The sequence below is a fragment of the Sphaerodactylus townsendi genome, linkage group LG01 (assembly GCF_021028975.2).
Source record: "Sphaerodactylus townsendi isolate TG3544 linkage group LG01, MPM_Stown_v2.3, whole genome shotgun sequence".
Lineage (NCBI taxonomy): Eukaryota > Metazoa > Chordata > Lepidosauria > Squamata > Sphaerodactylidae > Sphaerodactylus > Sphaerodactylus townsendi.
In genome coordinates this window covers 177,607,358-177,622,175 of record NC_059425.1, presented here as the reverse complement: position 1 = coordinate 177,622,175, position 14,818 = coordinate 177,607,358, and the positions used below count along the sequence as shown (strand labels likewise).

At 45.4% G+C, this 14,818-nt stretch overlaps 1 protein-coding gene across 1 annotated transcript in view; it reads right to left on the bottom strand.

Moving 5' to 3' along the window:
* MLPH (melanophilin) overlaps positions 1-14,818 on the bottom strand; it is a 97,080-nt gene that overhangs the window by 50,407 nt on the left and 31,855 nt on the right. Inside the window, exons 3-7 of the mRNA XM_048506296.1 lie at positions 11,772-11,993; positions 8,413-8,567; positions 2,283-2,321; positions 815-915; positions 222-347 (exon numbers count right to left, since the gene is read on the bottom strand). Coding sequence (XP_048362253.1) covers positions 222-347; positions 815-915; positions 2,283-2,321; positions 8,413-8,567; positions 11,772-11,993 — 643 coding nt within the window. The remainder of the gene's footprint in view (positions 1-221; positions 348-814; positions 916-2,282; positions 2,322-8,412; positions 8,568-11,771; positions 11,994-14,818) is intronic.

Below are 14,818 nucleotides of genomic sequence, written 5' to 3'. Positions count from 1 at the left end.
CCAAAAGAAATCGCAATCTGTTGCCCTCAGAACCAATGAAACTTGTTAGAGGTATTTACCTTGACTAACTTCATAGAGTGTGCTACATAAGATATAGTGGTCTCTAAGGTGCTAATGGACTTGAATCTGGGTCTACTATATGTTCTTATGGTACAAACTGATCCTGAACAAAAGGAAGAAAGAGCCCCCTCCACAGATATAAGCCCCCTCTTCCTCAATACCTGAAGGCCTTCACTGTAGGGTCCTGGCGAGAGCTGCACAGACTGACGTCGCGACTGAGCGGAATATTCAGAGTCCATTTCGAAGTCAAAGGGATGAACAGACAGCAGGCGCTTCGTCTTGCGCATCTTAGGAAGCACAGAAAGCAAAAGTACCCTGATTCCAAGGAAAACCCCAAAGGGCAGTAAAAGGATTCCGCAAGATTTCTCACGAAGGATGTTAGCCCCTGGAGTTAACTTAATGCGAAGCAATCAGCGCCAAATCTTTCCTGGGGTTTGAGGTCTGAGTTCAAGTCTCGCTGTTCTCTCCTGTGGAATCCTTTTTCAAGCCCACGCAGTACAGTGGCAGTTGAAAGCTATTCCAGATACATTTATATCGAGAGCTCAAAAACACAATCATAAAATGCGGGGTGGGGGGTGGGGGGGGGACAAATGAGAATCAAAACAAGCCAGTTGAGAATATCAAAATGTAGCAGAATTTCCGAAAGACAGTAAAGGGGACAGAAATAGAGAGAACACTTCCTTCGTCTCTGCACTATGCAAACATTCGACAACCCCACAGTCTAGGAAAGCAGGCATGTACCACGGGAACTTACCCTTGCGTAGCGTTCAGCCTTTGCACCATCAAGCACATCATCAGACTCCTCCTCTTCCTCGTGTTCATCACCCCTAACATTTCCACGGAACTGGTAATCACCTGGGTCAAAAACACCGAAAGAATGGGTCATGATGCCAGCAGTCCCACGCTGGGCATGTTCCGTCGTGGCTGTAGCTGCATTGCTACTAAGCACAGAGAATGTTCTGTCCCCAGCACTTCCTGTTCAGTTCGCAGGTGGTCCCCAAGAGTTGCTGAGGACGGGGCAAGGCAATTTTGTACCAGATGAGCCAAGAGGTGGAGATAGCTCTTTGTATCCCCACCAGGACCTGATTTTCCCCACACTGGTGTGCATCATGACAAGGTACCAACAGAAGCGTTACTATCTGGATGCAAACCCCATAACCAAGATCTCTCCACATTGGGCTCCACTCCTCTGTCCTTAAAAAACTGTTTCTGGTGGTTAATCTTTCCTAAAGAAAGATTAACAAGAACCAGGAGGAAAAAAGTACTCAGAGTTGTTATGAAATACTGAAACGGAGGAAGCTGTTGTTGCAATGTCTGTTGTTTTGGAACGCAACAGAGCAATCGCATGAAACAATAAACCATAGTATGTCATTATGAGAATGAGACTGGGGTCTCCCCAATGTGTGTGTGTGTGTGAGTGCGCGCTTCCTGCCCTCGACCCCGTTGGTGGGGATAGGGAAGGATCAGGTCTCCTATGACACCAAATTATTCCAGCGGGGGAATTCCCAAGTGGACTAAGGGCCTTTCCCCACTCTCTTTGATCCCCCCTATGCCGCGCGCTGCCCTCAGTGCGCGGCATCGCAGGCGCGCGCCCGGGCATCCCCACGACCCCGCGCTCTGCTCTGCGCGGGCTCATGAAAAGGCGGCGTTAAGAAGAGCGCCTGGGATGCCGCACGCTGAGGGGGCGCGACAGCGGCAGCATCGGGGTGGCTGTGCTGTCGCTGCCCCTGTCGTGGGAGTGCCGGGGGACCCCGCGCTACTCTCCTCAAGTAGCGCGGGGCTTAAGGTAAGTGGGGAAAGGCCCTATGAAGAGTTCAAAAAAAGTTTGTCCAAACTGTCTGTTCATATTACCAAAATGTTATTAACCAGGCCAATTTTTGAAGACAAACTTAAAATAATGTTTTATATTTTTTTTAAAAAGCAGAAAATGAAGTTTTGCTAGAAGAAGAAAATCTAAACTTCATAACCTTTTGACAGAATGTAGTATAGTATGTAATAGCCATAACCTTCATATCTCCTGTTTTCTTAACCAATACAGAATATGATACAGTGTACTTTGCCTAAAAGTGGTATGAATATTTTTCTCCCTAAATAAGAAAAAGCCTTTTTAGGGTGTGCAACAGTAAAAACGTGCAAACTGAAGGAGCAAACAGGAAGTGGCCAGACAATGTGCTACCAATTTCTTTAAAGGGTTTTTTTTTTTTTAAAAAAAGGCAACTTACGGTGGATGTCTGGTAAGCTGTACACTCTGTCCTGAAAACCTAGAAGAAGAGGACGTTTGAGTGAGGAAAACACATTTTCAACTGTGCTATGAGATAGAAGCAAAGTGAGCGACCAGCCGTCACGCTGAAGTGTGGTCCAGAAGGGGAAAGGTTGGGCATAGCTAACATCTCTTACGAGCCCTGACCTGGGTGGCTCAGGTAGTTCAATCACATCAGATCTCAGAAGTTAAGCAGGGTCGGCCCTGGTTAGTACTTGGATGGGAGACCACCACGGGATATTAGGGTTGCTGCACAGAAGCAAGAAACGGGGAACTACCTCCTCTATGCATCTCTTGCCTTGAAAACCCGACAGGAGTGCCATAAGTCAGATGTGACCTGACAGCGCAGACCACCACCTCTTATGGCTCTTTCTGCCTCCCGCGAACCTGCTGCATTCATCAAAATGCGACGCACCTGACAGCAAGTGATGACAAGCAGAATGCAGCCCGGAGGCTTCGCAGCAAGATGCAACTGTCCCCAAGGCCCGGTTGCCTCTGATGCAAGGGCGATGACAGCCCTTACTGTCATTCCTTTGTTGTTAGTCCCATTAATTTCCATTATCCCAACACCTGTGAGAAATGGGGCTTTTTGGTTGGGGTGTTTGCTGCTTTTGAGACAGATGCACATCCCTAACAGCAAGACCATTTTTTTTAAAGGGGAGGACTTTTGAGCAATGTTCAGGTTATGGATGATATTCAAACCTAAGAGCACTAAAGAAGTTCTGAGGAAGTATTGAAATTGTGCCTTCCCCCAAAACAATTGCACCCTTCCCCCAAAATTGACCGGGCCGGCAGGTGGGCAAGCAGAGCAGGCAAGTGAATGGCGGGTGAGTGAGTGGGTAAGCAGGGTGGGTGAGCGGTGGGCAGGTGAGCAGAGTGGGTGGTGAGTGAGCAGGTGAGTGGCAAGTGAGCGGGGAGGGCAGGAGAGTGGAAGCTGGTGGGTGAAGGCACAGAAGGAGGCGGGGTGCAGTATCAAGCCAGGCTGCTGCAGCCTTCAGCAGAGGGGCCAGAGGCGCCTGCCCACCCACTCGGGCTTTTGCGGTCCAATACAATTGCATGGTGCTGGGGGGGATGGCGGGGGAACCAGTTGAGTGCACCCCACCACGTAACACTTTAAAGTGGTGCCTGGGACATCCACCCCCTCTGTTCCCCCCTAAATACACCATTGCTGCAGAAGTCTTTTCTACATGAAATGAACCTGCACCGAATAGCTTATAAGCGTATGTCTTCGTTTATCTTTGGACTTCTTCTGGTAACAAGTTGTAAGCCAGGCCACTGTGCCACAGAGAGAAACACATCTTACTGTGATATGCCTCTGAAGATGCCAGCCTTAGATGTAGGTGAAATGTTAGGAGTCAAAACTATCAGACCACAGCCTCCCAGCCTGGAAAGTTCACAACAGTCAGTTGCAAGTTGTAACTGACTACAATTTTCTGGATACCAGATTATTTTAAGTTCACTTTCGTAAAATGTTGCTCTTGCCGTAGCTTAACTTTGAGCTTTCATTGATAAAAAGGTGTAAGCCATTACTGACTTACAGCCGAGATCGCTATAAGCTCATGAGCTCCTTTTGTACAAAAGGTTGCTCCTGTGACCTCATCCCATTTGGATCGTTTGCAATTATGATTATTGGTGTAAGTGGCAAATTAAATGTACATGCCATTTTTTTAGCCGCTAATGCTACATCTGGTTTCTTCTTACTGTTCGTGCTTCTTTAAGGGCTGGCCTGCAAACCTTCCAGAACAATTTGCACCGCCGGATGTCAGAATACTACATTGAAAGTGAGGACAATTCACTAAAGCACCTGCCATAACCAATTCGGGATGTGATCTCTGAGCCATGTTTCCAAATGTCGTCTCATCCAGAAAGCGACAAAAGGGGGGAAAAAGGCATGCAAAACTGCCCCACACTGCCCTCTATTGGCCAGGTGCCATTTTGTTTTGGTTTTTAGATCCACCAGGTCTGACAGGAAAAAAGGGAAGAGGGTAAAATATTTTTATATACAAAGCACAACGTTGGTCAGCCAATTGTTTTAAGTGTTCAGTATGTTGGATTTGAGAATAACTTTTTAGCTTTTCTTTGTTATGTTCCAGAAGAAGAAGAGTTTGGATTTATATCCCACCCTTCTCTCTAGTCAGGAGACTCAAGGTGGCTTACAAGCTCCTTTCCCTTCCTCTCCCCACAACAGACACCTTGTGAGGCAGGTGGGGCTGAGAGAGTTCCGAAGAACTGTGACTAGCCGAAGGTCACCCAGCAGGAACGTAGGAATGCGGAAACACATCTGGTTTACCAGATAAGCCTCTGCCACTCAGGTAGAGGAGTGGGAAATCAAATCCAGTTCTCCAGATTAGAATCCATCTGCTCTTAACTACTACATGCTGAATATTGATGCAAGCGTCTGGGACAAGCAAGGAGTCCACAGATTGGACAGGAAGAATAGTTCTGTCCCCATATTTCCTCTGATAGCACAATCACTGAATCTACCAACACCAGCCATACCATCTCAGGCACATTCTCTGATTCATCTTCCAATGCTACATATGCTATCAAATATCAGCAATGACCTTCCTCTCTGTGGTATCAGACAAACAGGTCAGTTCCTACGCAAAAGAATAAATGGACATAAACCCAACATTAAACACTTGCTTCAGAAACGCAGGAGCATTTTGATCTTTCAGGTCATTTCACCACTGTCCTAAGAGTGGCAGTCCTTAAACACAGAAGCTTCAAGGGGAGATTACAATGGGAGACTGCTGAATTTGAGTTCACTCACAAGTTCAGAACAATGGAACTCCCCACCCCCATCTCACCAGGGCTGTTTGGAGACACAGGATTCTTATCTCACTTCAGATGCTAATTTTCTGCCCTCAAACATTTCCTCTCTACTCTAATCAAGAAGAAGAAGAAGAAGAGTTTGGATTTATATCCCCCCTTTCTCTCCTGTAGGGGACTCAAAGGGGCTTACAATCTCCTTGCCCTTCCCCCCTCACAACAAACACCCTGTGAGGTAGGTGGGGCTGAGAGAGCTCTGAGAAGCTGTGACTAGCCCAAGGTCACCCAGCTGGCGTGTGTGGGAGTGTACAGGCTAATCTGAATTCCGCAGATAAGCCTCCACAGCTCAGGCGGCAGAGCGGAGAATCAAACCCGGTTCCTCCAGATTAGATACACGAGCTCTTAACCTCCTACGCCACTGCTGCTTCTATCAAGCTCATTATTAAGTGCATTGAACCTTTACATCCTAGTTCCTTCTTTGAAATACCTCTCCCACCTTTGGACTGTGATATAAGGACTCAGGAATCTCCACTCCAACTCGTACCTGAAGAAGGAAGTGTTTACTCTCAAATCATCCTGAAAATAATGTTGGTCTCTAAGCTGCTACTGGGCTCATGTCTAGCTGTTCTACTGCAAACCAGCACTGCTACCCTCTCAGCTCTAAAACCCAAATAGGTCAGGTTCTTCAACTTGTCAGCTGGGTTGGTTTTCATGTCAGATTTTGCTCCCCTATGCTTCCTGAATGAGGACTGACAGATGTATGAAACAGTAAGCAGGGTATGAAACAGGGGGAAAACAGAAAGGGTCATGGAGAATCATTAGAATTCTTTTGAGAGTTCTGAAGACTTAGAGGAAGTCCGTGTGCTGAATCAGTGGCTCCTTAAGAACATAAGAACTAGCCTGCTGGATCAGACCAGAGTCCATCTAGTCCAGCACTCTGCTACTCGCAGTGGCCCGCCAGGTGCCTTTGGGAGCTCACGTGCAGGATATGAAAGCAATGGGCTTCTCCTTCTGAGGGAATACATAGGCCCTTTCCGCACGGGCCATAAACGGCAAAAACGCCGTCCCCAGGGAGCTGTTCGCACAGGCGGTGCTGCCAAACCGCATCAGAGCCAACCTGGCTCCCCTCCCCCTCCCCCAGGGCAGCGTCAGTCCGCCTCCAAAAACCTCCCTCCAGGAGGGAGGTTTTTGGAACAACAGCGCATTCCCGGCGGCGCGGTGCAAACGGCACCACCAGGAATGCGCTGTTTTCCCCGTCCCTCTCCCACTCACCTTGTCGCCGTCGTCGCCCTGCTGGCCTCCTAAGACCCTCCCTCGCTGTCCTCCAACCCCTGGAGGTCGGAGGGCAGCGTGGGCGGGTCTTAGGAGGCCAGCAGGGCGATGACGGCGACGAGGTGAGTGGGAGAGGGATGGGGAAGAGGCGGCTCCGTGCGGAGCCGCCTCTCCTATGCAGGCCTCTGCGGGGGCCGCTCGCACGCTCTCGTGCAAACGGCCCTCACCCCCTCCACCGGCAGAATTCCTGCCGGTGGGGAAGCGCCCAAAGGCCCGTGTGGAAAGGGCCATAGAGACGGCAGAACTGGAACTCGGGGGGCCAAGGAAAGCTACCAGAAAATCTCACCTAGCTTGTCCCCAAACCTATGATTGATGTACTACAAGATCTTCATCCCGACCAAGGTACCGAAGGAAGTGCTGAAGTTAGGATTTGGGAAGTTACAGTTCTTTGGCCAGAGGGAAACAATAGATTTTAAAGAGAGCTAAAAGCAGAAAAAAAGAGGGGTCGTTTTTGGAGTGATGTATTTTGATTCCTTCCCACTGACTCCTATGGTGAAACAAGACTACCAAAACTTCCCAAATTTGAGAAGACACTTAGATGAACATACACATCATGGGGTAAAATGCCACTCGGCAAATGGGTAAGACTGGCAACAGCCATATTGTATATAGAGAAATATGTTAAAGTTCAAATAACGGTAAATATAGACCTATTACTTATAGGTATAATGGAAAACAAATTAATAGAACAAAGGAAGAGGACAATCTTTAAAATGATGATAAGAGCAGCCCACGCTTTAATAGCATTGGGATGGAAAGATAAAAGAATATGGTCTATACAGAAGTAGTTGGAATATGTAAGGGAACAAGTACAATTAGAAATTTTTGGAATAATGTCAAGAAACCAAACATGGCAAGAATAACAAAAGGACATGACGAGGATTTGGACTGAATTTGCAGATTGGCTAAGTGAAGTTGGAATCAAAGAAGAAAATTGGAAAAGGAGAGTAGAACGGATGAACTTGCTGCTGCACATTTAAAGAAAAGAAGAAGAAATTTGGAGGGAAGGGAGGGGGAAAGGGGTAAATGATACTATGGATGTACTAGAATGTTGAAATTGAAATGTAAAAAGATCCAAAATATCAATAAATAATAATTAAAAAAAGATTGGCAACAGCCTATTCATGCCCTTTCTTTGTGGTGGCTCCTATCTTGTAGACAGCTTGGAGACAGTCAAGAAGGTCTTCCTCACTTCTATCATTTAGTAGAATGTGTAAAATAGAAATGTTCAGGAGGGCAATTTTTAAAGAGATACTCTCTCTGTGTGTATTTGTGTGTGTTTAAGTGCTATCAAGTTGCAGCGGACTCACAGAGACTTTGTAGGATTTTCAAGGCAAGGGACTACCAGAGATTTGGCATTTGCAATTTTATTTTTGGTTTTAACTGAAAATGTTTTTGACTATATTATTGTAAGCTGCCTTGAACCATAAGGAAAGGCAGGCTATAAATGTTTAAGTAAACAAATGAAACACAAGAATGGCTGTCCTGGTTCAGAATAAGCAGCTATATAACTCACTATAAGCTATATAACTCTATAATCAGCTATATAATTCAATATTCCTCCTTTAATAGAAGATTCAGATGTTTCTGGCAGATCTAATGAAGAGTTAAACTGTTAAAGACATCCACAAGATTAAGTCTGGTTGCTATACCCAATGGTCCTTCTAGAACTTTCCTGTACTTGAGTTGAATTAACATTCACTTTTGATTCTAGCTTTAGTTTTATGGTAAATAGCCCAATCCAATTCAGTTTTTCCAAACCACTCACCACTGGTGATTAATTTCTAAAAAGAGAGGCACTGGGAATCAAGCCAAGCTGCAAACCACACTCTTTGGTTTGGAAGCCAAGCCACTAATTCAAGCTGTGTGGGAATAGGCCATAGTTACCCAGACATAACTTCAGTAACTGTGCAGTAAGACTCAATTCAGCACCCAGAGCCTTGCAGAATGTTCAAAGGGCTGTGCTGAAATTACTGATAGGACCTCACCAAGCCCTCTGCCACTATCAAGCGAGGCAGGATTCGAATTCTGTCCACGCGCCATCCTCCCGTGGAGAGATCGCATCACCTTAGCACTTCCAAATCGTCTGAACCGGGATCTCACGTGTTCATAGTACCAATCCAAAGATCCGGTCTTCACAATTCTGTTCACGACAAGAAAGGAAGAGTTGTGTAGAAATCAGTGAATATGGAACTTCTCAAGTCCTAGACCACTCCAGCAGACTTCTGTGGGTTTTTTTAAAAAAATAATTTTTATTGGTTTTCCAAAATTAAAATATAAAAGAGGTACATAAAGAGAAAAGACAAAACATAATAGTATAGGGTAATCAGAAGCTAATCATAAGTTCTCCACAATTACATTAAGGGAATTATACAGTAAGAAAACCAAAAGTTAAGTCATTCTGTTATATGAAAACATTACCAATTATCAAAGCTAATAAAGCAAAACATGCCACTGTTATATCACTTCCCACTGATACTATAGGTTGGAAAATCTTATGTAGCTATAAATCAACATAAAATCATATCTTACTGTAGAGTGTACTAATATCTCCTCCCCACTTCTAACTACCTTCTGCACTTAACCCCTCCTGGGACCTCCCCTACAGCTTATCCGTTTAAAATTAATTATGTCATCTCCCAAACTTCTAATAATTTATCCTTAAAAATTATCAGTACAAATCTACTTTATTGTTACATGGTATCTAATAATTAAAATCAATTATTTGATGACTTCTGTGGGGTTTTAAATGTGCTGTTTAAGAAACATGCAGAATAGAAACATTTACGCCTTTCCAATGCGCTTATCAGACAATACTTGCTTTAGGTGTATAGTTAGCATTGTCAGGTCATCTTAGCATAAATTTTCTGGCAATTTCTAGACTTATCCTTTTCATTTATGTGAAGCTCTAGGAATCACCAGGAACTCTATAGTCAGAACTTCCTTTAAGTAAATGAAGCCTTGTTTTGCTTTTTGCTTTTCTCCCCGGGATAATTGTCCCCCCCCCCCCACCTTTAGCCCCAGTTTCTGTCTGCAAGCCAGGTGAGCAAGGGCCCCCATTACCTGGAAGTCTTCTAAGTAAGCAAATGGGAATTAGAACCTGGAACCAAATCACCTGGAGCCAACATGGCTGACAGGATACAGGTCAAATATGCACACACTGTCCTGGTTCAGAATAAGCAGCCATTCTTGTGTTTCATTTGTTTATTTAAACATTTATAGCCTGCCTTTCCTTATGGCTCTGGAGATAATACAGATTCTAACTCCATAAATGTTTTTTATACTGTACTGCCCAAAATAACGATATAATTAAAATGTAATTCAACAGCTTCTTTCTCGGTTCTGATTTACATACCTGCACACATATGCACACATTATTTATATGTATGGGATCAACTAAGATGAATCCCCCCCCCAATTGAGGGATCTAGTTGCACACTAGAGTCGAAGTGACACGGAGTGATAAGTAGAGAAGTTTGCTTAGGCTAGTTATATCCTCACAAGTTTGTTTTAAGAATAATAGGGCAGACCCACCCTAATGTCCTTGGAGGAAGAATGGCCTAAAAAAGGAAGAATAAATAAAATTTCACTCCCCTCAGCTTTGACGAGAAATTAAACTAAGAAAATGCAGAAGCTTAGCAGCTTTCTGGGTCAGTTCAAACACCGTGTGAAAGCACAGCTTAATTTAACTGGTGAGTGGAAAGCTGGCTTAGACTGACTATGCTTGATGAACAGCTTCACAACCTGGCCTAATATCCCAGTCTGAGGTTCCCAAACTGGTTAACATTTGGCTGTTGATCAACCCATGATTTCCTAGGGGACATTTGAACTGACTTGTTCTCTCCCTGTCACACTCCAATTTACACCTAATCCTCTCCTCTTTTATGCTCCTCTCTTTATGTTATTTTATGTTTCGTTATGTACCTAATCAATGCAAAGGGAAGAGAGACATATGGTCGGGATGGAAGTTTTAATTATATAGGTTCTAATCCTGTATGATTTATTGGCGTTCATTGTTCTGAGCCCCTTTCTACGGGGGACAGCAGTTTATAAACTGAAATAACAACAACCAGTGCAATAATAAATACATAAAAGGACTTGCAAATCTATCATGCAAAGGATTTTATTGGAACACCAGGTTTCTTGTCTATCTTTGCAGGTAGCTAAATTTTGTATGTTAGCATATAACAAGTGTAGATCCATGTTAAGCTAGGGAGCAGTATGATGATCGTAATAATGTTACCATGGATTGCTGTATTTATGTACAACTTGCATCTGTCTTTGTTTTCTTTTTGCTGACCTTGTGACTGTAATAAACTGAATTAAACTAACCATCATGTAAAAGGGAAAACAATGTAGATGAGGCTAATGCTGCAGGCTGAATGCCCAAGCTGGAAGCCCATCCCCGAAAGAACTTTAGCCAACTGTATTAAGCAAGACAGGAGCCGTGTGGCATAGTGGTTAAATGCTTGCAGTGCCACTCACACGGTCAGGAGTTCAAGCCCCCTTGTGGGTCAGATATCCTGGCAGCTGGCTCATGGTCAACTCAGCCATCCATCCATTCCTTGGTCGGTAAATGAGTACCTAGCACATAGCTAGGGGGTAAAGAAGAGCCTGGGAAAGCAATGGCAAACTACCCCACAAAAACAGCTTGCCTATGAAATCACTGCTTGCAGTGTACCCCAGGGTCGGACACGTACCTTAGAGACCTCGTACCTTAGAGACCGCATTACCCCATATGCCCCTACTCGGCCTTTGTGCTCAGCAGAGGCCAATTTGCTGGTGGTTCCTGGCCCCTCAATGATGTGGCTGGCCTCCACATGGGCCAGAGCCTTTACGGCCCTGGCCCCGGCCTGGTGGAACACTCTTCCTCCAGCTGTCCGGGCCCTGTGGGACCTTGGTGAATTCTGCAGGGTCTGTAAGACTGAGTTGTTCCGCCGGGCCTTTGGAGTGTCCAGTCGCTGAGTAGGGCGCCCCCCTTTACTCCCTTATTTTTTACTATTCTATCTTTGTTTACATCTTTGTTACCCTCCTAGGGAGGAGTCTGGCCGTTCCCTCTTTTTGGGGAGGCTTTTAATGAATTGAGTTATGGGACGCCTGTTATTATTGTTTTGACCGCTGTTTTAATGGATTTCAATGGATTTCAGTAAATCTGGTCACTATTGTGATCCTTTGTTATACATTGTATATATGCTGACACTGTTGTGCACCGCCCAGAGCCCCTTGGGGATGGGGCGGTCTACAAATCCAAATAATAAATAAAAAAATAAATAACATAAGGGGAAACTTTACCTTTATTAAGCAAGACAGGGTGAGCATTAGACCAAAACTCCTGCACAGAACCTACCTGGCCAAGCGGCACGGGTCGCACACCCAGCCTTGCTCTTTTTTATTGTAGAGGCTGCAGTTTTTGCAGGTGTAGAAGTGACAGTCCAAGCAGCGGCATTTGCTGTTCACCAGGAACCGGAAGGGCTGCAGGCAATGGATGCAGTGCGATTCGTTGAGATGGGATTGGCTGGACAGCAGTTCCCGCTTGGTGCTTTCTTTTTCAATCTTGCCTTTTAGTTCCCTTGGGGGGAGAAATGGTAATAAGGGTTCTTAACGTCCAGGTACATTCAGCGAGCAAGCAGCCAACCACCACCACAACCAATTTGCACCCAGAAAGCACCAAACATCAATTTAATTGTATTGTTGAAGACTTTCACAGCTGGAATCACTGGAGTGCTGTGGGATTTCCAGGTTGCGTGGCCGCATTCTGGAACATGGCCATACAGCCCGGAAATCCCACAACACTCCCACAATCTAATTCCTTTAAAAAAAGTGTTTAGAACTCAAATACAAGGAACACCACAGAAAACATAACATTTTCATACCTCTCAGCATAATCTAGATTCAGTTTACACTATTAAGCTTGTGTGCAAATGCTTATCTTACTAAATTGGCCCTAGTCAGAAAAGCTCTTGTTTTTCTTTTCTTTTCTTATTAATCCTAAAATTGCTGTAACACTGGATTATCTCTATAATCATGTAATGGGTTCTTCAAAGACAAGAAGAGGAGTGGGGGCTAGGATGGCCAACTTTGGGTTAGAAATTCCTGTGGGGGGGTGGAGGGGTGGAGAATGGGATGGGGCTTCAAGAGGTTATAATGCCAAGAGTCCATCTTCCAAAGCAGCCATGATCTCCTAGGCGCAGTGGTGGCGAACCTTTGGCACTCCAGATGTTGTGAACTACAATTCCCATCAGCCCCTGCCAGCATGGCCAATTGGCTATGCTGTCAGGGGCTGATGGGAATTGTAGTCCATAACATCTGGAGTGCCAAAGGTTCACCACCACGGTCCTAGGGGAACTGATCTTCATAGTCCAAAAATAAGTTGTAATTCTGGGAGATTTCAGATCTCATCTAGAGGTTGCCAACCCTAGTTGGCATCCTAAGGTCATCTAGCAACTTTGCGACTGAGATCCTAACTCGCCACTAAGCCATCTTAAAACAACCAAGCCCCCTTTTCTCTCTTAAGGACATTCTATCTCCGTATTAATTCCTTCACATGTACAACTCACCCTGTTTCTTAAGGTTAATATTTATCTCCATGACCACTAAATGCTACTCCAAATGTTTTTTCAAGGAAGGCACAAAACTTTGCATTTCTTCTGGGTGACAGTTAGGGATGGGCTTTTGGTAGACCATGCGAGAAAGATTTCCAGATTGGACAAATAGAAGCCACTCAGAAAACCTGACTCAGGCAGGATTTGTACATGTGGTTTTTCAATTCGTCAGGCGTGAGTGGTGAACATGAGTAGGAATGGAAAGTCATACATTACTGGCAAACACTTATGGAATTCTATCAAAACTTATATTCATTGTTGAGGGGGAAAAAAGATTATGGAGTTCCAGTGCCACCCTTAATGCACAATTATATTCTAGATTATATCCTAAAACCACAATTCCCAAAACAAGAGGAAGACATTCTCCGAGGGGAGATTTGTTTTGTTGCCCCCAAGACAGGGTTGATAATAAATTTTGATTTTTCCTAGTAAAATGCTAGTACTAAATTCTCAAGGAGGCTACTGCTTTTCATTTGAAGAAAATTATTTAAATTCTAACCCTGTTATAACTCAGTTTAGAATAATTATCGTGAGGCAGTAAATACAACAAGGAATCCTCTACGGCAGTGTTTCCCAACCTTTTCGAGGTCAGGGTACCCTTGACCTCACTCTTCATATCTCAAGGTACCCCTGCCGCCACCCTCCACCTTCCCCTCCCACTGCCCCTGCTTGCCACACACCCCACCTTCCCCTCCCAGGGTGAAGGGAAGCACTGGGGGAGGTGGTGGCTGCTGACCTTGTGGCAGGCCCTGCCCCATGGGCCAGCTCCATGTCCTTGCTGGTGCCGGTGGGAGACACCACAAAAATGAGGGGGGGTAGTGTTGCTGCGGTACCCCTGGGACATGCTCACGGCACCCCAGGGTACTACGGAACCCTGGTTGAGAATGGCTGCTCTACGGTTAACAATTTGTTCTGGCATGAAGTTTCATGGGCCAGCACAGCCTTCATCAGAGCTAACAAGCAAATGCAATCAGACACATTTTCCATTTCACAATCAATTCTGATTGATGCCAACTGACCTGCCCTCTAATTGAAGAGGGTATGTCAATGTAGTTTAATTCCCTGTATAACCTTCCCTCCGTTAAAAAAGTAAAGAGGTCCAAGCGGGGAGGCTCAGTGGGGGCTCCTCGTGCCCCACTGCCTGCCGTGCAGCTTGCCTTCCAGGTCACTCCTGGTCGTAGCAAGATTACCGGCTTTGTTTTTAAAAACTCTTTAAATTTTCAAACTGATAATTCTGTGTTATATCAATATTTTTGTGCTCTTTCCAAATGCCAGCCATAGATTCCCCCCAGAAATGCCCATGGGGTGGGTGGGAGGTGGGTAGACTGGGAGCAAAAAACCCGAAGTGAGGGAAAACATTGGGCCTTTCCCCACTCTCCTCGATCCCCCCTATGCCGCGCTCCGGGGCGTCCCCACGACCCCGCACTCTGCACGGGGTCATCAAAAGGCGCCGTTAAGAAGAGCGCCTGGGATGCTGCACGCTGAGAGGGCACGACAGCGGCAGTGTCGAGGCGGCTGCGCTGTCGCCGCCCCTGTCGTGGGGAGTGCCGGGGGACTTCGCGCTACTCTCCTCAAGTAGCGCGGGGTTTAAGGTAAGTGGGGAAAGGCCCATTGGGGTTCCTCTACTTTCACTAGCCATGGGTCTTTCGGAATCTGCAGAACGGTAACACAGACCGTGTCAGGACAGAAATCTGTGTCACAAAGAAGAAGAAGAAGAAGAAGAAGAAGAAGAAGAAGAAGAAGAAGAATTTGGATTTATACCCCATCTTTCTCTCCTGTAAGGAGACTCAAG